The sequence below is a fragment of the Thyridium curvatum genome (genome assembly GCF_004353045.1).
Source record: "Thyridium curvatum strain D216 chromosome Unknown NODE_114_length_91424_cov_89.811965, whole genome shotgun sequence".
NCBI lineage: Eukaryota > Fungi > Ascomycota > Sordariomycetes > Thyridiales > Thyridiaceae > Thyridium > Thyridium curvatum.
Window position 1 is genome coordinate 65,188 of NW_022156869.1, and position 25,520 is coordinate 90,707.

A 25,520-nucleotide genomic window follows, 5' to 3' on the forward strand; every position below is an offset into this window, starting at 1 on the left:
GGTATAGACGGGGGCGGTTGATATAGGATGCATCGGAGAGTACTGCTGTCCGACTTATAGTGTTTACAATCGCATGCATACATACATAGGTGCATCGCTGGTGTCCATTCTTGTTTCTTGGCGAGACCCATCCAACGGATTCAAAACTGGGTTGCATGACGATTCGTTGTGAACGGTGTACACACACCCCTTAGTCCCCTTGGTCTATCGCCCTTGGTCTGTCTGTCTACCCTTCACTGCATGCTCACTATGGAAGCCTTCTCTCTCCTACCACGACTCGCCGACATCAGTCACGGCTCCGTGGCTTGCATCGCCGACCAAGCGGGCATACTTGGCCAGCACACCACGCACGGGCAGCATGGGCGGCGCCTTCCAGTCGCGGCGCCGTCGCTCAATCTCCTGCGTGACGGCCTCGTCACCATCCCCGCCACCGACGACGCTGACGATGTCGATGCGGTTCGCCACGGCGTCGATGCGCACCGTGTCCCCGTCCTGCACCAGAGCGATGGGCCCGCCGTTGACCGCCTCGGGGACCACGTGTCCGACGATGAAGCCGTGGCTGGCGCCGCTGTAGCGCCCGTCCGTGACCAGGGCCACGTTGCTCAGCCCGGCGCCCATGATGGCCGCGCTGGCTCGCAGCTGCTCGGGCATGCCCGGTCCGCCCTTGGGGCCCTCGTACCGCACAATGAGCACGAGGTTGCCGTCGGTGGCCTTGATGTCGCCGCGCGCCAGGGCGTCGTCGAGCGCGTGCTCCTTGTCAAAGACGCGCGCCTTGCCCACAAACTCGAGGCCTTCCTTGCCTGTGATCTTGGCCACGGCGCCGCCCGGCGCCAGGTTGCCGCGCAGCACGCGCAGGTGGCCCGTCGCCTTGATGGGGTCCGACAGGGGACGGATGATCTTTTGGTTGGGGTCCAGCGACGGCCACGAGGCGCAGTTCTCGGCCAGCGTCCTGCCCGTCACCGTCATTACGGAGCCGTCGATCAGGCCCGCGGCGATGAGCATCTTGAGCACGGCCGGGGTTCCGCCCACGCCGTACAGGTCCTCCATGTAGTGCTTGCCTGAGGGGGCCAGGTCGGCCAGGAAGGGCACGCGGTCCGAGGTGCGGGCCACGTCGTCAAGGCTGAGGGGCACGTCGGCCGTGTTGGCCATGGCGAGGAAGTGCAGCACGCCGTTGGTACTGCCGCCGAGTACCATGGTCAGCACAAGGGCGTTCTCAAAGGCGGCGCGCGTCAGCAAGTCGCGGGGCCGGATGTCGAGCTCCATGGTGGTGCGGATGACCTCGGCGGCGCGCTCGCACTCGCGCGCCTTCTCGGGCGACGTGGCCGGGTAGGACGAGCTGCCAGGCAGGGACAGGCCCATGGCCTCGATGGCCGTGGCCATCGTGTTGGCCGTGTACATGCCTCCGCAGGCGCCGGCGCCGGGGCAGGCGTGCCTCTCGATGTCCGACATGACCTCGTCGGCCGTGGCAGCAGAGCCGTCCTTGGCCCGGAGCTTGCCATAGGCGTAGGCGCCCGAGGCCTCGTAGCAGGTGCTGATGTTGATCTGACCGTTGAGCAGGCGCGAGTGGCCCTTGCGGATGGTACCGCCGTAGATCATGATGAAGGGCCGGTTGTGGCGAGCGGCGGCCATGATGACGCCAGGCATGTTCTTGTCGCACCCCGGAATGGCGATGTTGGCGTCGTGGTGCTGCGCGCAAGTGACCGTCTCGATCGAGTCGGCGATGATCTCGCGCGTCTGCAACGAGAACCGCATGCCTGATGGCCGTGCGAACTTGTATGTCAGCATTCGCGGCTCAATCTGAAGATGTGCATATACATGTGTATATGCATGATCAAGAGGACAAGAATGACGATACCTTCGCCGCCCATGGTGATGGCGTCGGACACACCGACGGTATTGTACTGCCATGCCAACATGTTCTGCTTCTCAACACCCCTTTTGACGATTTTGCCGAGGTCCATCACTGGTTTTGACAGCAAAGGGGCCCGTGTTAGTGAAGCTGTAGAATTCCACGCACACTCAAGGATGAGTAGGCCAGTGACTTACAGTGCGTACTATCAGGGCAAGCGTCAGCTCCATGGCTCTTAGCTAACTTGGAGTGCAGGGCGTCGGCTTACTTGCATGGGTTGCCTTCCCACCAAACGGTCGCGATGCCGACATGGGGCGCATTCTTCATCATGTTTTCATCAGGTACACCAGCGCCGTAGAGCATGGCCTTTTGGCTGCTTGTCAGCCGGTTGCCCGTGTGCATCGTGTTGTACAAACACCCAAGAATCATCTCCGTCTTCTCTTTTCTTCGCCGTGGACATTTCCAGGAGTTATCGACTCCCAACTCTTCACCCGCACCACGAGGTACCCGCACCCGTAAACAACAACGAACACGCAGGCGAAGCAAGGACCGGTGAGTGGGCTTACCTGGGCGCCCGGATATTCATGGCCCCTCGTGATCTTCTGCGACCACCTGTTCAGCTTCCCATCCTCTGGCGGCAGGTGCTCAAAGGCAATGTAGTCGCCGGGTTTGCTCTCCCGGGAGTGTTCCTGTTTTTGTCTCTTTTGGTCGGCCATATTATCAACTGCAGGGGACTTCCTGGCGTTGGCAAATCAGAAATGCAGAAGTCAAGAAACGTCCGAGGATCAATCAAGTCTTCTTGCAATGGGGGTTGGGCGTATGTCCTGCGTCTTAGGGACAGCTCGAGCCTGAGGACGACCGTTCTCGGCGCAAAGGCGGGCGGGTGAGCAAGACAAGGGCCTGGAATTGCGGGGTCGTCGCCGGGTGTAGGTAGAGCGAGGATTCGATGTCGGAGGAGGAGAGAGAGAAAGAGAGAGAGAGAGAGATGGAGGCGCATGGGCAAGCGGAGCAGCACCGGTTCTTCTCCTTCCTTCAGGACCCAGGGAAGCCAGGCGACGTCGACGAGCAAGTCGGTATAGTCCGGGCAGGGCAATTGACTACCTTGCAGCTGCAGTATCCGTATGTACACTCGGGTACCAGTCGAGATGTTTGGAAAGGCTGACGCCGAGAAGTGAAACCATGCTCGAGCTACCCCACGCCATGGATGACCCCAAAATCTCGGTCCAAGACCCGAGAAGCGGAGCGCTTGTGCAATCATCTCGCTCCCATTACCAAGAGCCAGGCTGCCAGGGTCCACCCACACCAGCCTGTTGCTCCGACGAGACCCGGTGCGAACCGATCCCCAAGAGCAGCTCTTGTGTCCTGCGGCAGAGACGGGCACTTCATATGTCCCGGATGGTGGTTGAGAGATGAAAAGAGGTGAGTAAAACAAATACACAGACCAGACTTCTATAAGAGAAATCGTATCGTCGCAATGGCAAATCTAATGTACATGCCAGCCAGCCAGTCCACCCGATCCCATCCCATCCCATCCCATCCCACCCAATCCATCATCCATGCCCATCGCGCGCGCGTGTGTGTGCGTCCCCCAATTCCACCCTGACTGTAAGCTCGTACTCGTCATAGGCGGCAAAACTTGCTTATGACTTCAAACGTGACGCCGAGGCTTCTCAGGATGGGACGAAGAAGTAGAAAGGAATAAGGGTTGTAGAATCCCCGTCTCTTTGAATTGACGGATGGAAATGGATATGGCCGACGCGCGACAAGCTGTACAGTGGTGTCATCAAACTCATTCTTCATTCCCGGGCATACAAAACATACGACAAAAGAAAACCGGAACGTCAGAAGGATTGTATGGCAGAGATGCGGAGAAGAGAGTCCTTCTCTGAGGAAGCAGTGATTCAAAAGACCGACTGAACTTTGCACACGACGTTGTGTACCTCGAAAAAAGACACCCATCCGCCGCCTCCTGGCGCCCAAATAGTGGCATGGCCGCCTGTCCCGGACTCGACATATCTTCCCAGCACCTTTTTGGTTTTCACCCATATCCTCGGTTCCCGGAGACCGCGACACAAGCCCCCATCCGTCGACCCAGCTTCGACCGGCTCCTCCTAGATGCAAGAAACAAAACGACACAAGAAATGCAATCGAGGGACCAAAGCGAAAGAGGGAGGAAGAAAGAAAGAAAGAAAAAGAAGCGGGAACCAAAGTTACAAAGCCACCGACAGTGATTGACGAAACATGGTCATCGACACTATCCTTCCTTCATGCAGCCATCAAACCGCCAGTTTCAGAAGTGGGTTTTCAAGAATGGTAAAAATTGCAATCCACCCCGACCGTCACCCGCTCTGAAAGCTTTCCAATCAGCAGCGAGCTGCGTCTGCAGCAACGGCTTGCCCAGATGTTGGAGCATCGTTAGCAATACCGCAACGAGTTGGGCGGCGGTTTAAAGAGGCACGCGTTCCTCTTCCATCCGCTTGACCATCTCCCTCTCCTTTGGGCTTCTGGGGTTGGCATCGATCCCAAGAATGGCCGAGATGCGAGTTTTGTCCTGCTGTCCAGCCGACTTGAGCCCGCTGTAAAAGGCATCTCGGTCATCAGGAGACCCTCCCGGAGTGATGGGCGTGGCGGTCTGCTGGTGAGCGCCGCAGCATACGCCCGACTTCCAGGCCTGTTCAAGGATGGTGGCGCTGGCACCGGCGCCGTATTCGGCCGCGACCGAAGTCCAGAACGAGGTCCGGTGTGCTGCGTAGATGGCCTGCAGACGAGACATGTCTACGGCGCCATGAGCCGAGGGCAGCGGAGGGGGCACGGTTGAGCAGTCGAGGCGAAGATTGGGAGTGGTGGCGGAGTGGGGCGGAATAGGGGTCGTGGCCGTGGTCGGGGTCGGCACAAAACTGGCTGAAGGCAGAAGCGGCGCGCTGTGAGGTGTCATGACGTCGCAGAGCGGGGTGGGGAAGCTGCCTCGAGTGGCAGACGGCGAGATACTCGCCAGGGCCAGAGTCATCGAGGTCGGTTTGGGAAGAATGGCGGGCAGCCGAGGTGATGCTCCTGTTGTGCCGCCGGGTACGATGCTAGGAAGCTGCACGGCGGCCGACGTCGGCCCATAGCTGCCGGCGCTGCCTGGAGGCGACGGCGAGCACGAGTCCTCGTGGATAGGCGAAGGCACCGAGGCAGCCAGTGTAGGCGAGAGGCCGCTGGTAGACGACCCAGACGACACGCTGGTCGTACGCTTGCGGCGGTTACTGCCGTGGCTTAGCTGGTGATAGTGCAGCCGGCATGCCAGCTCGGTCTTTTTCAAGTGAGCGGCAATGTGCTTGTATGGCATCTTCTGCAGGCGTGTCTGCAGAAGATACACTTCCTGTACAGCGCCCTGGTTAGCTCCAATCAAACTCTTCATCTTGCGCCGCCGTCCCAAGCTCCATTGCCGGGGTCATGACGTGCTGGCGACAGATACCCCAAAGCGCCCCCAACACACCGAACTACACGTACCTCATCCTCGCTCCAAGCTCTGCCGCCTCCAGTCGACGCCGTCTTCCGATTTTTGGAAACACCATACTCATGCCGGTCCATCAGGTCGGAGGTGGGCGTGTATGCGCTCGGGGCTGTCATGTGCATCGTGGGAGACATGCTGATTTCGTTCTTCTGTCGAGGGATGCGAGACGAAAGGCTTTGTGCGTTCCCAAAGAGAATCTCTTGTGACTACTGAGCGGGATGTTCCACGAATCGAAAATGGCGAGAGCGAAAACAAAAAAGTGGTGTTCGTAACAAAGAACAAGCAGAACTTGCTGCTTTTCAAGAATCGAAATCGTTTCGGTTGCTTCTTGCCCAAGTCTTTTCCTCCCGTCAGCAAACAAGTCAGTCCCGATGCCATGTCAAGGCCGTCTCGAGGACGGAGTGCCGGGCGTAGCAAGATGCATATGGGTGTACGCACACAGGATGAGTCTTGTGGTTCAAGACGGGTCCAAGATCAGGAATGAGTGGAGTTGGGTCGACGAAACGAAGATGGTGGACGTGAATAAAAACTCGTAAGTTAGACCTTTGAGAATGGTAGATTTCTTTCCAAAAAGAGTGAAAGCAGCCAAACCAGTTGGACAAGGTAAAGAACGTAACGGTCTAGCTGAGAAGAGAAGAGAAAGAAAGGGACACACGCAACAGCGTCGTGAATCAAGAGACGATGATGCTCGGTGAAGGTCAAGCCTGGACGATAGAAGAAGAAAAGCAAGAAAGAAAAAGGGTGCAAGCCCGGGACGGAGAGGAGGAGGAGGAGGGATAATAACGTTTTGCTATTGCCATTGCTGTTCGGGAGAGTGTCCCAAGTGTGTGCCATGCATTGATGTTCCGGCTGAGGCACCCAGAGGGAGGGATGGGCAGGGGACGCAGGGGTGGAGTAGGCGACGAGCGCATCCGCAGGCCTCTAGCCTCGTTACAGACATCCGCATCGAGAGAGAGAAAACGCTAGACTGGATCGCGAGGGTGTGCGTGGGTGGCCCCGAGGCCCAGGGTCGGCCACAGATACTGTGACGGATGGAACAAGCATGAATTTGAGGCTCGGGTCGCCAAGTGGGCCTGGCCCTGGTCTTTGTCCTGTCGTGGTAAAGGATGAGAGTTGCGGGGGAAGGGCTGCACACCCGTGACCGTAGCGACACAGACCATGGTCCGGGAGACCCATGTCGTACCGGACTGGGCCTAGTTATCGAGAGGAGAGAGAGAGAGAGCGAGAACGTAGTTAGTCGGGGCTCGACTGACGTGTGCGGACGTGCGCGGATCTGATCTTGCGTAACCGGCCTGTGTGTGTGCCTGGTTCCTTGACCCCGGCCCTGACTCACATACACACGTCTGTCTGTACCTGCATTTGGCTGCACCTGGTCGAGGAGTACGGAGTAAGCCTGGGCAACAATCTTGCAGCGCCTAGCATGAATTCTAGAAACACAGCTTAGATATCGAAGTAGATATTCTTCAACCCGCCCGCGAGAGACTGACTCGTACTGGCGCTAGATCAGATAGACAGTCAAGAACGAACGGCTTGATACATGAGCTGATCGTCTCGACAGCTGCAAGGGAGGATGGAAAACAGGGTACAGAGTGGAGACAAATGGTAAGAGAACAAGGACGGTTCACGCAAAAGGGAAGCAGGCTTCTCGAGAGTGAGCACCAGCGGCAATGGAAACATGCGTCGAGCAAACTGCAGCCATCTCTTGATTCAGAGTATGTGTCACCCCGGCGACCCTTGCCCTTGGCTGACAGAGGAGCATCTGAGAGAAAGAGATTGAGAGAGGGAGAGAGAGAGAGAGAAATGATGGCATCTCCAAAGGCGGTGCCAAGTACCTCGTAAGCCGTGAGCTTGGGTGCGGTGTGCAAAGGACAGGCCAGAGCTCGCAACGACACCAGACGACCCCTTGCCCGGCGCGAGAGCCATTTGTTTCGGTCCCATTGTTTCTATGCCTGAATGACAGAGGAGCCCACCCAGATCGAAGAGCCTCGTGTCCTGTGCGCGCCGCCCTGGCAAGGGCATGCACGTACGCACGGAGGAGATGACGTGAATGGGGAGGCAAGGAGCAAGGAGCAGGGAGCAACGCGTAAGGAGAGGGGCGGATGGGACTGTCAACATCGATCGAACGAGAACAGGTACCGAGCTGGTGGTGGGAACACAGCACGAGCTTGGCCTGGCTAATGAAAGACGCCGCCTGGAGGGGATGCCGATACGGATGCCTGCTCGTCCACAGAGCAGGCAGGCCAACGGCGCCGTTGTCGGGCGACGGCGGTAGTTGCAGAACAACGCGCGACCCGGTCCCAGACCTTGGCTGTGGGCTGGGGAGGGTTTGGCGACTCAGCACACACGCGCTACCTCCCTAACCTAGGCAGGTAGTCGTCGACGATGGTCTTGGTGGTCAGTGCCACGCTCCGTACCTGGGTCGAGGCGGTTTCAATGCAAGGACTCAAGCGTGCCGTTGTGTGTTTGACGATACACGGGGCCGGTTTGTTTCGTCGTCGTTGCTTCAAGGCTGTTACAGACTGCTCGCTAGCCTCCACCTGCAGCCCGTCGATTGGTCCGCCCGAGGCCAGCCCTGCCACGGGTCCAGGCCTTCCCGGGACATCGATGCCCCCTTGTTCGTCCCAAGAACGAAAGGGGAAAGAAGAACAGCTGGATCGAGCATTGGACTCGAGTCTGACCAGCGCTAACGGGGTCCTGAAATAGCGCACCGTTAGGGGATCCAGGCGACCCAAGGACCGTCGGGTTCTCGCTAGCGAAGGCCACCTGAACTCCACCCGCACGGTTTGACATCCAACCACCATTGAAACGAGATCGTGTTTCCATCCAGAAATCTCGATACCCTGGCCAAGGCCTCGATTCAACCCAAGCCACCCTTGCGTTTGCCCGCCCTTTGCTCTCCAATTTATTTCCTCTCTGGGGGTTTCATTCTCTGGCCTTCTCCTTGTTGCTCCTTTTCGTTTCCTCTTCTGAATCGCGACGTGCAGCCAAGTTGCCCTTGACCAAACAAACGACCAGTTCTGTCTCTCTCTCTCTCTTGGCAATGCTCATGCTCATGCCGATACTCATGCTCATGCTCATTCTCTCGTACCGAGGTGATCAAAAGAAGGGTCTTCGCGCAAACTCTGATCCCGGATAGTCTAGATGGTCTCCCTTGTCGCTGACTTTCTCCAAGAGACTGAGCAAACAGCAGCCGCAGCTACCTACCTTAGGGTAGCCTTGCTTCCACCCCTCTTCTCTTACCCATGCGACATCTCCATCTTGGTGTGTTTGTGTGTCCAGATGCACACACTAACGCGAGGTACGGGACGCCACCCGCTGGCCTCGTTGGGACGGTGTACTTCTACCGAGTGCAGCTAGTCAAGAGCCGCCGAATGGCATCGGCAAACCTTTCCTCGCCTCTGATTCATGGGCTGCAGTCATCAGCCCGGGACTGCTCACAGGCGCGCCTTGGCGGTAGCTCTGGCACACCGGTTCCGGTCCAGGAATCGTCTCCCTTGAAACTCGCTAAATCCCTGGTTCAATTTCAGTCTCGTGTCAAGATTTTGCCTCGCTCGCCATCCATCTCGAACCTGGCAAGCCTAGATTTGCGTCCCTCGCCCTCGCCCTCGGCTTCCTAAGATGAGATCACAGGGCTGGCCTGTGACTTGGACACGCGCCTGCGCAAAGCATATTGCTTGACCACTAAGGCGGGACGAAACAACTCGCTCCAAGTCTTGTACAAGAAGAAACACTTCTCGGCGAGGCTTGGGCAAGGCGGGGTCCGAAGGCACCCCCCGAGACTCGCACAGCTCGTTCTTCTTCCATGAATATCTCAGGCCGGGGCCCCTCTGGCTCACCCCCCAAAAGGCATACCGTGGCGAGCCTACTGCAGCAATGCCCGGGCACTGGACAAGCAATCCTTCACAAGAGTGATCATCCAAACTCAAGGCTGTTCCTTCAGGCCAAGACCCGTGCATGAACATGACGGTGATCAATGCGGCATTTCAGAGGAGGGAGATGCCCGGACTGGACCGGGGCTTTGATCAACCAGAGTCACCCGTCTGCGATGCTTGGTACCATGATTATGCGCCGGATGGCGCCCGGTCTTGTCAGTCCAGCCATGGCTGCCGAGGTGTCTCTACACGCTGTGTCAAAGGATCTCCAGATGCGGCAGGCAGGCAAGATGGCCATCGTTCGAGCTTCTGGAAGGCGGATACGATCGCCTCAACCCGTGCAGGTTCGGCCAGGACTCGACGGATCCATCTGAGACGAGGTAATTGCTGACTTTGTTCCTTCAAAAGGCGCTCGCGGGGCCAGCCATCTATGCGTAGTCTCGTCGAGGAGGGAGGCCTTCCAGAGGGCGACGTGTACACTGATCATCGCGAGCTGGTGGATGGACGGACGTTACTATATCATTGAACTACAGGGCACATTAGATGGGCCGGTCAGCGTGGCTCTATGTGACTCTTGCTAGGCCTCTTCCCACGTCGGAGGGTCTGGTTGCGTTCTTCTTTGTCGACACGGACATCACCTCTGGAAGAACCGGTGCTCCTTTTCGGAACAGGGCTGATCCGATCTTTTCGAAGTACAAATGTCTGTGTTCAGACGATAGACATCAGTCATCCAAGCCGACCAACATAGATTTGGCGGCGCTTGGAGCCATGGGCCTGCCAATTACGCGGCAAACGATCTACATTGAGGAGACCGAGGCGAACCTGGAAATGCTGAGAGGTGTGCGTGGAACGGTGCATCATTTGACAATCTGACCCATCTACCGCTGAACGCTCGTCTGATGTTGACGTTCTCGCCTGTGGAAGTCTCGAATGCGCTCATCTTTATGGTGGCAGACCTGGTTGCCAGCGATGCTGTGCTATGCATCCAGTTGAGACGAGCTCCATCAATCATGGGGACTCGTATTGGTACCCGTGGCTGATAAAACTTGCCGCCACCGCTTTGGAAAAGTCTTGCGAACACTCCCTGGTGTCCTATGCCCAATGCCGTGGATCTCATTGCATCATGTCGTATGAAAGGGAGAAGGCATGGAGCTGAGGAAGGCCAACTGATCCAGCGTGGTCATCCTCGAGACTGCGAGACTAGAGAAGGCAGACGTGTATCGGCCAGTGCATAAGAGAGCAGGACGAGTTATCGCGAATTGAGTATGAGAGTGATGCATGGTGATGATATTTTGGAGACAGAAGGAGGGGGGGGGGGGAGGGTGCAGATGAGCATGTTTGGCTAGGTTTCTTGCATGAATGGCATCGTCTGATGTCTTGCTCCTTTCGCATCCTGGAAATGCTCGCGCTCTTGGACCGTGGTGGAGAACCTATCAAGAGTTGAAACAGAACGCAGGTGAGAGGTCTTGGAATAGAAGCAGGATGGCAGAGGGTGGGTAACCATGTCAACCGTGCCCTCCCCTTTGCATAAATGACCTTCATAGGCAGACGGCTCAAACAGATGTCTTGCTGTCGTGGGCGGGGTGCGACTGGGGCGGTTTCATGACGGATGGGAGCGCATCATATGTGCTGGGCTGATGAGAAACATGGCAAGAGCCCGCGTTCGAAGATAGTTGCCAGTAGTCTGCGATGAGGGCCCAGGTTGCTGGAGGGAACGAAAGGGTAGGCCGTGTGAATGCCTGCTGAGCAAGAGGGCAATAGACCAGCACGAATGGTCAAGAACGCGCAGAAATCTGACCGCCATCACACCTCGAATGAGTCCTTTGTCATGTCGGATGAAGGCCGAATCATTGTCGTTGGTTATCACCTGCACCTGGGGCTCGGAGCAACATCAGCACCTGTGGCAGATCGGAGATCCTTGGATCCAAGGGAAGCTGACGATTGGAATGAGGCGTGGCATACATGATCCGGATGGCATAGCTTCGCAGAGCACTCCAACTCTGCCATTCAAGGCGCACCTAGTTTTGATGATAATCCTGTGTCGTGGGAAGAAGGACAAATAGAACAAAGCAAGGCATGTGGCACACTGGGCGTGCGAGTGAGACAGAAGTCCTGGAATGCTGCAACTACCTGCTTTACCTTCAGTATTGCTTGAAGTAAGGTAAAGTAAGGAAGTGTCCAAACTTAAGTTGGTAGTGGTATTCCGAGTTGAGCAGAAGGGTACTCGGTAGTGGATGATGATGGAGACAGGACCGTTGGCTCTTTGGCAGGTTCTTATGCCAGGCAAACACGGCATGTACATGTAAGTACAGTACCTTGCCTCAAAGGACCGGCTAGGTAGGTTACGAGGTTACCCTGGCGCTGGAGGCACGTAGAAGTTGGGCGCTTGCTTTCCAGTGACGGGCCTGCATTGGTGAAGCTTGGCACGGGAGTTGTCAGCAGAGCTAGTGGCCGCCGCCTCGTGTTAGGTACCGCCCACACGGTAAATCAAGCCCCTGAGGCTCGCCTGGGTAAGGGTTCCAAGGTTGCAAGGGCTTCAGAGGCAGAACAACACCTCCGGATGTCTCTATGGGAGAAAACCAGATTACGGAGTAGGTTCTGGGGCTGACCACCCACGATGGTGCCCTGCAGCCGGGCCTCTTATGTCTAACATCAAGCTCGGGAAGGTCTACGTAAAGCAAACCGTCTGGTCTCCGACTTCCACTTGCCTTCAGGAGGATGGCCTCGTCAAAGGATTGTTGGTCTACTTGGAAAGAACTACTACTTCGTAGAACAGCTGGGTAACAAGGACCCGGGGAATGAAGCTTGGCGGGTCCCGAGACCAGAGCTGGTGCCAAGAGATGACCTCGGGTCCGCATGTATTGAGCAGAAGTACCTAAACTGTAGCATGAGGAGAGCGTACTCTGTAATGCGCTCTTGGACGCTCTCTTTGGTCCCGAGCAACTTGAAATACCAGACATACATGTAGGACACGTGGAGACGATGATGGGTTAAGCCGAGGCCTGCTGATAGACGGGTAGATCTCTGAGCAAAGAGATAATAGATAGCAATAGCAGGTCGTCATTCCATCCCGCGCAAGTGATTCCTTTCCCCAGAGTAACACCATGACATGGCATTCTCATTCTTTGTCTGCGGCGTCCGCTCGTAATGGCAACCGCAGAACACCAATTTTGAATGAAACACTTCGAGCTAGATCAACTTGTGCATGTTGCTGGATAGGTAGCTCCTCTATGTTACCTTAGGTACCTTATGTAGGTACCTACCTACCTAGGTACCTAAGGTAGGTAGGGAGGTAGGTAATTTGGCTGGGGTCCGCGAGTGACAACGCCTCAATATTGTGATCTCGCGAGTACCTACGAACAAGTACAGTGGGGCCCTTAGGTGAAGTAACCACTCTTGTGCGTCTCTAGGTACGCGGCTCTGGGGTACCCTCTACCTCGGTACCTCTGCTCTGTCACGTCATTGCACATACACCCAGAGTACACAACACAGAGAAACACAGGCACACACGCACATTCCACTGCGGTCGCACAGGACTTGGCCAGCATCGTGTTGGGGTTAGCCACTGGTTCCTGTGCGACGAGCAATACTGCACACTCCCGTCCTGTCTTGCAGTGGCTGGCCAGATTAGCTACATTACCTACATACCAACCTTACTTTTTGGCTGTGTGAGAGCCGGGGGAGGGAGAAAGGCTTTGCTGGCGACTCGAACAATGCCAGCCAGCCAGCCATCAGCCAGCCCCGCGACCAAGAAGGGAAAAGGAAAAGACCGGGTTGTGCGAGAAAAGACAGACAAACGAGGAGGTAACGGGTGACTGATCTCTGCACCGCCTCTCCAATTTGAGAAACGAGCCAATCAGGAGCGCGCAAAACACGCAGCCAAAAGCCAAAAAAAGAGCGTTGCTGCCAATCAGAGGCCGCCAAGAAGTGGGCCGCAGGCAAAAGAACGCAGCCCCACCAAGCCCACCTCCCTTCACCTTCCTTCCACCTTGCACCTGCCAGCTCTACAGACCAGACTTCGGGACTGTGGGATCGATAGGTAGGCAGGTACCAGCCACCCCAGTCTTCCTTCGTTCTCTTCCTCTTCTCTCTTTCCAAGCTCCATCCGTCCAGAATCAGTGAGTCTCTGTTTTCTCCTGTCGACGCGACCAACCCATCCAGTCTCGCTCTCTCTCGTCCACCCAATCGTGCCAATCCAACAGAGGCTGTCTCCAGTCTGACTCTTTTTTTTTTTTTTTTTTGCCTCCCACGCCTCCTTCCCTCCCTCCCTCCTTGTCGCGAACTCACGCGGCCTCCCCTCCCCACTTGGCAAAGCTCCAGCTCCAGCCCACTCCTGCCGATACTTGTTTCCCTTCTCCCTCTTCTTTAAGCCCCTGGTACTGTACCTCGACCGCTCTTTCCTCCATCCTCTTCTCCTCCCGCAAAACCCCCAGCAAGCAAGCGCCCAGCCCTGCGTCTCCGGAAGGCGGTGTCATTTTGACTGTCATTTGACGAGAGAATAGAGCTTCCCTTGCTCGAGACTTTGGTGGTGACCTGGACTCAAGTACAACTGTACCTTCTGACATCCCCAAAAAGTCCACATTTATCTCTCATTCACACATTTTATGCACACGACGCCTTAATACACCATAGCAAAGCAGTAAGTACCTTTTTTTCCCCCTTCACCCTTGTTTCCCCAGCCTCGCATGTCACTGGACATGTTCAATCCAAAAAAAAAAAAAGGACTTGGACCTCGAGACCATCGACTCGAGATGACATCGATGGCGATGGTGCGCGCGCACACAACATGCGTGATGTCGCAGTCTGCTCCAACACCCGGGCAGATGCGCATCGCCATCTGATGTTCGCTCCGACTCGACCTAGGCCGACGAAGCCGGCATGCACACGCAGACTGTTTGGCCAGTGAGGGGGGGGCCAAATACAGTCGCGAAAGGTGCTTGTCGCTCTGTGCATCTACGGGCGCGCCCGGATAGTCGAGATCATCCTGTATCCTGCTTCTGCTGCTGTGGCTCTGTGCTGCTGCTGCCGCTGCTGCCCGCATCTCTGCGCGTGCGTGTATGTACGCGCGCATGACCTCAGCAAGCAGCAGACAGCGCGCACCCAGTGCACTCGAAGCTGCGACAGTCCAGTCTCTTGGTCATTGAGCAGCCCTGCCCTCGATTGGTCTCTCGGCCCTCTCTCATCATTCCAATTTCACCCAGGCCCTTGTTTTTGTTGATTTGTTTGGAAAATAGCGCTGAAACATTGCAATCATTCTCTTTTGTTCGCTTTCTCGATACTTGTCGAGACCCTTGGATGGGCCAGGTACCCAGACTGACGCACACAGTTACATATTCCACCATGGAGCAGTGGCAGGTCGGCCCTGTACCGGAGTACATCTATGGCAACTCCACCAACCACCCCCAGGAGATGCAGTAAGTACCACCGTTTTATGTACCTCTCTCTCTTCCTTGCTGGACTTCTGGCTTGACCTCCCTCTTTGGCGGCGGGCGGTGGCCACACACACTCGCACACACACACACCTTCCTTCTTGTCAAGATCCCGGGGTTGGCTGCACCACCAGTTCAGCTTTCGATTGCAATTGCAAGCTCTGCGCTGTTGTCACTTGCTGTCCAGCCTTGGACAAGAATACATGCATCGACCAACCAACCAAGCCATCCTAGCCTCCATCCTCTTCATCCCAATCTCAGGCCCCAACCCCCATCCAACGTACCTAGACACATATTCATACATACTCTACCCCATCCACCCATTCTGATCACCTCGTCATTCTCCTCCCTCTCCACCGTTACCTCTCCTCTACCTTCGCCTCTCGTCACTCCACCCCCCCTCCCCTTCCATCCTGCATGGGCTTGAGCGAGCGACCAAGCAGGCAAGGGAAACGAGCAGCTCGACAGCTCGACGAGCCAAAGCTCCTCCTTATATGTACCTGATGTACCTGGGCCTCCCCTCCCCTCCTCACCACCGCACAGTCCCAACCTTCTGAATCCTTTGGGACTCCTGTGCCTTCTCCTCTCCGTACCGTACCTACACCTACCTGCCTGGCCGCACGACTGCCACCCCGGAGGAAAAAAAAAAAAAAAAAAAAAAGGCCACGGCCGAGAAGTCACAGAACCATTACCACTAAATCGTCATCATTCCCGGCCCTCTTCTTGCAAAGCCTGGCTCCCTCCTCTCCCCCGCACACCCACTCAACCTACCTTGGCCCCGCTGAGACTTAGCCGTACCTTTTCCCTGTCCTTCTTCCTACCCTCCCTCCACCCTCCACACCCGTCTCGGCGCCGTCGCTGCCTTGTCCCCGGCTCTACGGCGCACTCCGTGGTCGCGGTCGCGGTCGTCTTCTGCCGCCATCAATGAAGAAGGCGAGGCCCGACATAGCGCAGCAGCCATGGGCGACCCAGCCGGGCCCCCAAGCCAGGGCGCCCATGCAGCAGCAACCTCAGTTGCAACCTCAAGTCCAGTCGCCGTTTGCTAACGCTCCCCCTTCGTGGTATAGCCCTGGCCATCCCTATCAGCAACACATGGGACGCCGTAATGATGGCATGCCCGACTTTCGATACGGTGCTCCTCCCCAGCAGCATGCTCAGCAGCACCAGCCCTCTCCAGTGCAGCCGCCCATGAACGTCAACCAGCAGCACGCTCAGCAGCACGCTCAACATCAGCCACAACATGCCCCCCAACCTCCCACCCCACAGCAGCAGCAGCAGCAGCCCCCGCAAGCTCAGCCGCAACCCCCTGCCCCAGCGCAGCCCGCGCCGAGCCGCCAGCGGAAGCGCCCTGCCCCCGCGCCATCTCCGGTTGCGCCTCCCGTGCAGCCCCCTCCCCAAGCGCAGCCGCAGACTCAGGTCCAGCCTCCCGCCCCGGGCACTCCTGCCGCTCCGACCAGCGTGCCTGTCCCGACCCCCGTTCCGACCCCTCAGACTGCTCCTGCCGCGCAAGCGCCCGCTGCCGACGATGCCAATGCTACGCCGTCGCAGCCGCCCGCCAAGAAGAGCCGCACCAACACACCTTGGACGCCTGCTGAAGAGCAGCGGCTCAAGCAGATGAGGGATGCGGGAAATAGCTGGGCTGAGATTGCCAAGGTATGTACAACACCATCGGAAGGCACGGCCCTGGCTGAATGGCGCCTCGATGACTGACACTGAATCCCTCCGCAGACTTTCCCCTCTCGTACAGAAGGTAGCGTCAAGAAGCACTGGTATAAGGTTTGTCGCTGTCCCGCTCGACGTCTCTCTCGGGTCTCCGCTTGCCCTCTGCTAACCCCACACAGGATATGCATTATGCAGAGTTCGCCGAGGACGAGGTAAGCATCCCTTCTCATTGTCTCTGAAGAGCCTCATTTGTATCAGCATTGTGCTGACGCAGACAACAGAGCCAAGCTTTGCTCAATGCCATCAAGGAGTACGAGAACAATAAGTGGAAAGTTATTGGCCAGAAAGTCGGCAAGCCGGCCAAGGTTCGTTGTCCTCGACTCTACATATTCTATGCATACCCATCACATGCTGACATTCTCTTCCCTTTGCCCCCCACAGGCTTGCGAACAATATGCCAAGGAACACTTTGCCGAGCATTTCCAATCGAGCTCTGGAAAACGCTAACAGCTCTGCCGCGGATTGCGACCTGATCAGCCATCTTCCATCCAGCGGCGAGCGTTATGATGGACGGCTGTCGGCGCCTGTCAGAGGTTCTCCCTCCTGACTCGGAAGCTATATATGTCTTGCCGCGCGACTTCGTCCATCCTGCGAAACGATATCCCTTGTTCTTTTTTCTTGTTCTTTTCTTCCCTTACATGTGGCTGTCGGCTTCTTTTCTTGACTCGATAGTGGCGGCGTCTCATTCGTGCTTTCACAAGGCTCGCAAGGCAATGGCGGAAGGAGAGTTGTCGAACGGGAGAGGCGCTGACGGGAACGTCAGTATCGAATGTCTGCCCGAGTCGGTGACGGATATCAGCACGACGGTGGCTTTCGTCTGTCCCTGGTTCTCGACATTTTTGTCTACTTTTTACTGTATGGATTTGTTTGGTATGTTGTTGGGGGGGGCTAGGTCAAGGTTTACAGGGGAGTACGGACTTGGACTCGGTCACGAGGTATGCTCACGCGAGAGGTTGTCGTGTTACTCGCTGCCTGGCCATGGCTGGTCTAGGGTTGCACTCTGGGCACCTGCGGATGCTGGAGGAAACCAGATACTACTTGTAGGGCAATTATATTTTTGTGCGCGATGGAAGATAGAGGGACGGGAAAGCTGCTTTTTCCATTGTTATGACTAGGCTTGGGAGCTGGCGACTGAAAAAGTGAGGATCTGGGTAATAAAGGTGTTGATACAAGAGAAGTGAGTGGGCGAGCTACACTGGATCGTGATCTGTTTTCGGTGGTCTTGGAAGCCGATCTACCCAAGGTAAATGGTCCATACCCAACAAATATCCCTCTCTCTCCACAAGATTGAAAAGGGCTGGCGGGTCGGCTGGTGGGCTCGTATCAGGTCCGGTCATATCAAATGTACAAGTAGAGGTAAGGTACGGAGTAAGGTAGCCAAGTGGGCGGGCGTGGCGGCGCTTGCATGAGACTACAGAGCCAAGCTTTAATGAACCCCCCTCCCTTTCCCCCACACCAAGAACCTCCCCTGATCTGGAGGCTCATGCCTCGCACTTGGTGAAACAATACGAGAGAAAGGTTGACGAGGCGGGCTGGCCATAGGCAAGGAAATTCATAGATGACCAAAAGCCGTAGGCAATGCAGTTGTGTGTCAGTATCTACCTAACCTAATATCAAATATCCCGTCTGGATATGTGCTGCTATGCGGCATGCGCATGCGAGCTGGAGCTCGCCTTTCTGCAGAGTACCTACCTACCTTGCTTGTAGGTACCTACCTAGGTACTCTAGGGAGCTAAAGTAGCATTGTAGGTAAGGTAGGTTAGGTACAGGACCGAGCGAGTTTTCAGTACCTTGGATTGGCGGGCGGGAGCACGATCGATGGCTGTCGTGCAAGATGTTGACACCTGCTCGCGACTGCAAGGATGGACAGACGATGCAAGGCCCAGGGAGCTGCCGCAGGTGCTTTGGAGCCTCTCCTCGATCTGTTGTGAGCACGAAGACCGGGATACGTGACTCCGTACTTGTAGCATCTCCTCGCACCGCCCAACATCCAGTGTTCCCGCGTGGCGTGACCTGCTTCGAAAAGGCTCAGGCCGTTTGTTGTTTGGTTGCCACCATTCTAAACTTGGATATGGATTGGCATCCTGCAATGCCGGCTAGGCGAAAAGAGGCATGGACTCCATGACAGGGCCATGTAGACCTACCTCGAGCCTACGTACGCACGCCAAGCAGATTTTCCCTCCTGTGGTGGAGGGAGGCAGGGTGGGCTTGGTGGGTGGATTCGTAAACCCCCAGTGATCCCCCTGGGCCCTTTGCAACTCCCTGGCCTGACTGGAAGCTGGAGTGATTTTCTTTTTTCCCTTCTAATAACTACTTGTACAGACCTACTCTCCCCCCCCTTGGAAGTGCGACTCCACCAAACCTCGAGGCTTTCTTCACCTTCACCCCCATCTTTTCCACCTCGTCCTGTCCATCGTTTTGGCAAACCTCTCGTTTTTCTCCCCTCTCTCGCGTCTGCTTTCCCAGCTGTTGGATTCGTTTTCTTTCTTTGACGCGCTGAAAGCCGCAGCCTCAACTTGGTTCTGTGACGGAGCAGATCCACCCGGTCTTCTTGTTTCGGAAAGAAACAGCCAGCATAATCTTGTACCTATTACCTCGTTTTAATTGGGCTCGCCATCCTCGTCGTATCGTCGTCTCGTTGGCGTCGACAGAGGACGCGCACACCCGCTCCCCTCGCTCCCAACTTGTGTGTTTAAAGAGGACAACAAAGGAAGGTCTCTAGCGATCATCATCATCACCATCATCATCATCTTCCGCGTCCACGACCGACCTCGACTGTTCACCTACTTCCTCTGCGCTGCTGCCGCCCGCCTGCATCTCAGCATTCCAGCATTCCAGCATTCCAGCATTCCAGCCATCGCCGACGGCCCGTTGTCCATACACAAGCGGGAATAACCACAACTCTAGCATCTTGTGCCTCCTCGGGCCATCATCGCTTACCCCCGGACAGACAGCACTCTGCCATCATCTCTCCGATCGGAGCTCTAACCTCGCGTTTCTCTCCGACCAACATGATCCGATCGGTGCTTCCTGTGGGCGCCGCCCTACTTGGCTGCGCATCGACAGTTCTCGCTGCCGACCAGCCTACCTGCTCCCTTACGCAAAAATGCCCTGAATCGGCACCCTGCTGCTCTCGTAAGTTTCACTCCTCAACATCCCCTTTGACCTGGACCCCATGGCCCTGGGACGGTGTCGTCCTTCGTCCTCTGCCGACAAGGGGACCCGTGCGATGCTGTTGTGCTGCTATCGCACGAGCTGGAGCAGCTAGCGCTGCACCTTGGGGTGGCACCACAGCACATATCTCCTCTGATCGTACTAGCCCTCGGCCGTTTGCTGACTCGCCCTTGTTCAAGAATACGGCCAATGCGGTGTCGGTGCTTACTGCCTCGGCGGCTGCGATCCTCGCATGTCCCACACCCTGGACTCCTGCGTCCCCGCCCCCGTCTGCCAGAGCAAGAAGTACCCGATGACCAGCTTGGACGGCATCGTCGACGTCAGCAAGTATCTGGGCGACCCCAAGACGGCCGATTGGGTCGCCCAGGGCGAGCCCCTGCTTTTCGACGGCTCCGTCCTCCTGACCATGCCCGCCAAGTCTGTCGGCACCGTTCTCGCTAGCTCGACCTACATGTGGTACGGGAGCGTCAAGGCCAAGCTCAAGACCTCGCGCGACGCCGGCGTGGTCACCGCCTTTATCCTGCTCAGCGACGTCAAGGATGAGATCGACTACGAGTTTGTTGGTACCGAGCTGGACATTGCCCAGACCAACTACTACTACCAGGGCATCCCGAGCTGTAAGTATCAAAAGTCTCGAACGAGACGTGGCATTGGACGAGCCGCCGCGGAAGCATCGGGCCCCCGAGACAAGAGCTGAAGCTAACCCACGCGCCCGTCTAGATGTCAATTCCGGCAACATCACCGGCCTGTCCAACACCTACGACAACTTCCATGAGTACGAGATCCAGTGGACCCCGGACCAGATCACCTGGCTCGTAGACGGCAAGGTCGGCCGCACCAAGAAGAAGTCGGAGACGTTCAACGCGACCACCAACCAATACGACTACCCCCAGACCCCGGCCCGTGTGCAGCTGTCCATCTGGCCCGGCGGCGCCGACACTAATGCTAAAGGGACCGTCGACTGGGCCGGAGGCAAGATCGACTGGAACTCGGCCGAGATCAAGAACTACGGCTACTACTTTGCCACCTTTGGCGAGATCGAAGTCAAGTGCTTCGATGCCAAGTCGCCCCCCGGCACCAACACGGGCACGTCCTACACCTACAACAGCGCCAAGGGCACCAACGACACCGTCATCGACGGTGACAAGCCCACCATCCTCAAGTCCTTCCAGGGCACCGGTGTGGACATGGACAAGGGCGGCAACAAGGCCTCGGGCACCTCGAGCGGCTCCGCGTCTGATGCCACCCCCAACACCGTCCCCGGCGGCACCAGCACCGGCCCGGGCACCAATGGCCCGGCTGCCGGGAATGACAATGGCAGCGGCAGCGGCGGCTCCAGCGGCGGCGGCGGCGGCGGCGGTAGCGGCACCGACTCGGGCCCCAAGTGCGAATCGACGGGCTTCTCGCAGAGCTGTGGCGGCAACGGCAACAGCAACGGCAACAGCGGCAAGAGCGATGGCCAGAAGCTCGGCGGGGAGAGGATCCTCGGCGCGAGCGGTCTGGCTGCCGTCGTTGCGCTCGCGGGCATGCTGCTCCTGTAAGCTGTGCCTCGTGCAATGTCTTGTGGCCAATGGAGCTGCTTCCTTCTTTTTATAAACTGCATACTGCTGCCGGTGTCTGTCTTTTAATGGTCTGTCGTCTTTTCGATTCCCCGGCTCTTCCGGTCGACTACATGCGGGTATGGTTTGGTTTATTTTCCTTGATATACTTTATTCCGCCTCCTTGGCTCTCGGGTTGGCGGAGCTCCGTTATTTACGAACAAAACTTTTTAATGGCCTCGACACATGTAATACCAAACTGGTACAGGGGTCTGGAGCTTTGATGTGGCATGATGCCTCATCTGAGCTCTAGAGCTTGATGGAAGCATGCCAGGTACGCAGGAGGGAGGGAGGTAATGGCTCTCTGGGCCGTCCGCTCCTTTGAACGATCTATCAAAAGCAACGACGTGAGTGCGAGGGCTGTGCAAGGCCGTGTCGCTTGGAAAGAGCTTGTTCTCGTCGCTTTGGACGAAGATTCGCAAAAGCACTGACAGATGATGAAGTGATCCATGTGTATATACACCTGAGAGTATGTATTTGCGTAGGACGAGATGAAGAAATCAGTTCATGCAGTTCATGCGAGTTGGCATCCCCAGATTCCTTTTCGGGTTCTCGCGAGAACGGTCGACGACCTCGCGTGCCGCGCCTTGTAGTTGAGATGCCAAAATGGTTGTATCAAAGTTGGGCGACCTCTCATCTTGGATGCAAGTCTAAACGGCGCTGAAACCCGACCCTGGCCTGGCTCAACATCTGGGTGACAAGTGCGGTTCCACAGCTGTAGCTACAGGCCCGGTACAGGTATATGATGTACCTAACCCCACTACAGTCAGGGCCCAATAGCCGCCCAATCAGCGCCGCCAATTATTACAAGTCTTTAAGGTACTACCTACCTTCACTACTTACCTAAGTAGGTACACAACGCCTCTGCATCCGAGACCTTGGAGGTCAAGTTGAGAGAGAGAGAGGGAGAGCTCCAGTTCGAGTACTACCGAGAAGTATCGCTGTTCGGCTGCAATACTCTGTTCCCCCCCTTCCCTCACGCTTCCCAGACTCTTCATCGCTTCAAAAGTATTCTCGGCTGCGTCTATCTCTCTGCAACAAAGCACCAGCCGATCTACTCGGGGCCATCTAGCCAGGAGCCTCCTTCCCACCCTTTTCTGTGCCCGTGCCCACGTGCACGGATTACATTTGGGGCGCCATGTCCTCGTCTCAAAAGATCACGTCCAAGAACCTGTCCTACTCGCAGAACCTGCCGCCCTTTCTCGCCGCGCTGCGCGGGCAGCACGCGCCCTCGGACGCCGACGGGCCGGACCCCATCCTGGCCGCGCGCAGCCGGCGGCCGGCGGCCAGGCGCAGGGGCTCGGCGAGCGAGGACGCGCCGCTGGTGCTCGACGAGGAGGGCAACGTGGTCAGCGACGTCGCGGTCGGCGTCGACGGGAGCGTGTCGAGGAAGGAAGGGCCGCAGGACGGTGGTGCCACCGCTGGTGCTGCTGCGGCGGAGGAGGACGGCAAGACCCATGCGCAGAGGGAGGGTGAGAGGGTGGCCGGTATTGGCGCTGGCAAGAAGAGGAAGGTCGGCAGGGTTGTCGGCGGTGATGACGCCCAGGAGGAGGAGGAGGAGGGAAAGGGAGAACGGAACGAACCGGAGAGCAAGCATGCCGGGCAAGGAAAAGCGGGGCAAGGAAAACGACCAGAGAAGCACGGCGGTTCCGGCAGGGAGACCAAGGGAGACAAGACCCCCAAGAGCAAGAAGAAGGCCAAGAAGATCAAACTGAGCTTTGGCGACGCCGATGGAGACTGAGAGAGGCAAGCCGTGGGTGAATCACCGGCTTTTCGGCATTCTATCTACATTGCCAGCTGTTGCAGACCACCAGGCCGAAAAATGGCGGCGCCAGGGCCATGTCGACAAGCCGGCCCAGCCTTGGATATCGGTATTGGCAGGGTCCGAGCCGGGCTCGAGGTTCGCTGACTGCGACTTTCCGCATCGCACCTGGATGGGATCGATCTGCCCAAGGACGGATGAGTGGTCAGGCGTAACCTATTGCGGCGCAAAGGCGTGCTGTTACGGCACGCCAACCCGGCCAGAGCTCACGACACTGCACAGGCACTGCAGAGCCAGGCACACAGCCTTGATAGCGCCCCTTGTCACGGCAGCGGGGATTGCTTCAAAAGATTGAGTAGATCACACCTTAACATAGAAAACAATCTATACAGCTGCCACTGCCCGGGACTATTCTACACACACGCTGCAGATCTGCTGCTGACTCCATACTCATTGCTTTGCACCACCAAAGCCTCGCGCACCGCAGTGGTGCCGGCTGCACTGCTCTCATCTACTCCGTTCAGACCAAACACCGTGCCGTCATAACCACTTAGCGGTACTCGGGCTTGACAAAGTCGGCAAAGGTCTTGGGCTCCTCGTAGCCGTGGTGGTCGTGGCCGTGGCCATGGCCGTCATCCTGGGGGCCGACATACTCCATCTTGTAGACGCTGCCGCACTCGGGGCATCGCTCGATGGGGCGCTCACGGGACATCTGCATTCGGGAAAGAAATCACACGGATTAGTACATGGGCACGTGTGTATGCGTTTCGGCAAGGGTCAGAACACTTACGCCGAGCCAGTTGACAACGTGCGAGTCGGCGGGGGAGCCGGTGCAACCGACGTACTGCTCCTCGCCGGCGGAACGGACGCGGATCGGGTCAGCCATGGTACCTGTATCGTAACAGAGTCAGTCCACAATCGTAGTGTCAATCCGCGACGCGCGCGCGGGTGCCCGGATGGGAGGGGGGGGGGCCCAACTCACCGAGCCGGGAGGCATCGAGAGGTCGCATGTCGAAGACGTCGACACCCTCCATCTTGCCCATAATCTCGAGGCGCTCCAGACCGGTTGACTGCTCGACGTCGGTAGGAACAGTGCCGGGCTTGGCACCAGGGCCCAGAAGGTCGGCCGAGGTCTTGATCTCTATATTGCAGAAGAAAACAGCTCTGGTTAGCCTTTGCGCGCATCCTCTTTGGTTGTGAGTAGACAATGTCAACATGTCAATTGGTCGTCGAGAACGGCATGCGTAGCGTAGCTCGAATGAGGTTCCACCAGCATGGCATGTTTTGGGGAATCGTGGGTCGGTAACAGCTCGGCAATGGGGAGAGAGTATGGTATCGTACCGGACAGGCCCTTCACCTTGGTCGAGGTGTTGCTAGGGACGGCATCGACTATAGCAGAGGAAGAAAGGAGTCAGTTTAGGCAAGCCTCGTCAGGGCCGGGTGGTGAAGCAGCCGGCCGGGAGCTTGGAGCAGAGTGGAAAGATTTCTTACAGCGAACGATCGAGGTAGCAAAGCTGCGGCGGACGACGGGGGCGACGGCGGCCCGGCGGGCGACGGCGATGGCAGAGCGCTGCAAAAACATTGTGCGAGAGACCAATTGATGCGGTCGAGAGGTCAAGAGGTGTCTCGGTGGCGGGTTGGAGAGGGAGGAGAGATTCGGGGTTCTGGAGGAGAGGGAGGGATTTGTAGGCGCGGAAGGGAAATGGCCTGATGATGATTTTGGGGGGTGAGTTTCGGGGGGGAGTGAAGCACGGGCCACACCATGGTATTTTTTTGGGAATTGCTCATGTACTTTACTCCGTAGAGCAACGGACCAGGCCAGGTGCACGTGATCCCGGTCTGCCAAAAGTCATGTCATCTCGGTCTCGAGCATCCTCATTGGCCACTCACTACTCCGCATAGCTGCAACACACACATGGTGCACGAAGCTGAATACAGAACCTAAGGTAGGTACTTAACTTTAGGTATAGTAGTATGTATGTACAGCAGCATAGAGGTAAGGTACCTGAGTTACTTAGTTATATGGCTGTGGAACGAGCCATGGCTCTTCCCAGAGGCGCGTGCTATAAGTGTCAGAGGCTGGACATAAAAGGTATCCGGTACTGAAGGCTACTAGGGAATTCTCTTTTTAGTCTGACAATAAGCCTTCTGACAACAGTCTGTTTATTCTCTATCCAGCACACACAGCCGGTCTGTCCGAGTGTTCAAAGAGTCTTTGACAGCTGTTGAGGCTGCAAGACTGAGTTCATCAGGGTCAATGACGTTGCATCAGGTAGTATACAAACTACCTACTTTTGTCAACTAAGGGTCGGATCAATCGAATTCTATTCGTTGAGGTGTCTAATTCTAAGAGAGAAAAGGGGAAGGCCGCCAGGGGGCCGCCGGCCCTTTGAGGTGGCCCTAAAGAGCGGTATGGTTGGGCAGAGACAGCTCTACATACTAAATTTGCCCTGGGGTTGTCCTTAGTGGACCAGCCCCTTCTGATACACCCCTCTAGATCTCTGGAATCCGGGATTCCAGGAGATCTGAAGCTATTTCTATGTTCTAAATAGGAAATTAATGATTTTACTTGGTGTTAAAGACCAATTAGTCACTTCCGGCCTATTTAACTATATATT

At 56.8% G+C, this 25,520-nt stretch overlaps 6 protein-coding genes across 6 annotated transcripts; 3 read left to right on the plus strand and 3 right to left on the minus strand.

Annotated features, from left to right (window-relative positions):
* Positions 1-267: 267 nt before the first annotated feature.
* Positions 268-2,251, minus strand: E0L32_011699 (uncharacterized protein; the record flags this gene model as incomplete). The annotated part of the gene is made up of 4 exons (XM_031134457.1): positions 268-1,797; positions 1,851-1,963; positions 2,047-2,054; positions 2,118-2,251. 4 exons carry the CDS (start codon positions 2,249-2,251, stop codon positions 268-270), a joined length of 1,785 nt encoding a protein of 594 aa, XP_031000123.1.
* Positions 2,252-4,295: 2,044 nt separating this feature from the next.
* E0L32_011700 (uncharacterized protein) lies at positions 4,296-5,479 on the minus strand (the record flags this gene model as incomplete). Its single annotated transcript, XM_031134458.1, has 2 exons — positions 4,296-5,210; positions 5,342-5,479. The coding sequence occupies 2 exons, from the start codon at positions 5,477-5,479 to the stop codon at positions 4,296-4,298; spliced, it is 1,053 nt and encodes a 350-aa protein (XP_031000124.1).
* A 10,163-nt stretch (positions 5,480-15,642) lies between these two features.
* E0L32_011701 (uncharacterized protein) lies at positions 15,643-16,815 on the plus strand (the record flags this gene model as incomplete). The annotated part of the gene is made up of 5 exons (XM_031134460.1): positions 15,643-16,299; positions 16,375-16,422; positions 16,488-16,520; positions 16,590-16,673; positions 16,750-16,815. 5 exons carry the CDS (start codon positions 15,643-15,645, stop codon positions 16,813-16,815), a joined length of 888 nt encoding a protein of 295 aa, XP_031000125.1.
* Positions 16,816-19,379: 2,564 nt separating this feature from the next.
* On the plus strand, positions 19,380-21,083 carry E0L32_011702 (uncharacterized protein; the record flags this gene model as incomplete). The annotated part of the gene is made up of 3 exons (XM_031134461.1): positions 19,380-19,503; positions 19,722-20,159; positions 20,263-21,083. 3 exons carry the CDS (start codon positions 19,380-19,382, stop codon positions 21,081-21,083), a joined length of 1,383 nt encoding a protein of 460 aa, XP_031000126.1.
* A 1,195-nt stretch (positions 21,084-22,278) lies between these two features.
* E0L32_011703 (uncharacterized protein) lies at positions 22,279-22,881 on the plus strand (the record flags this gene model as incomplete). Its single annotated transcript, XM_031134462.1, has 1 exon — positions 22,279-22,881. The coding sequence occupies one exon, from the start codon at positions 22,279-22,281 to the stop codon at positions 22,879-22,881; it is 603 nt and encodes a 200-aa protein (XP_031000127.1).
* A 571-nt stretch (positions 22,882-23,452) lies between these two features.
* On the minus strand, positions 23,453-24,484 carry E0L32_011704 (uncharacterized protein; the record flags this gene model as incomplete). The annotated part of the gene is made up of 5 exons (XM_031134463.1): positions 23,453-23,614; positions 23,693-23,793; positions 23,885-24,043; positions 24,244-24,291; positions 24,394-24,484. 5 exons carry the CDS (start codon positions 24,482-24,484, stop codon positions 23,453-23,455), a joined length of 561 nt encoding a protein of 186 aa, XP_031000128.1.
* Positions 24,485-25,520: the final 1,036 nt, after the last annotated feature.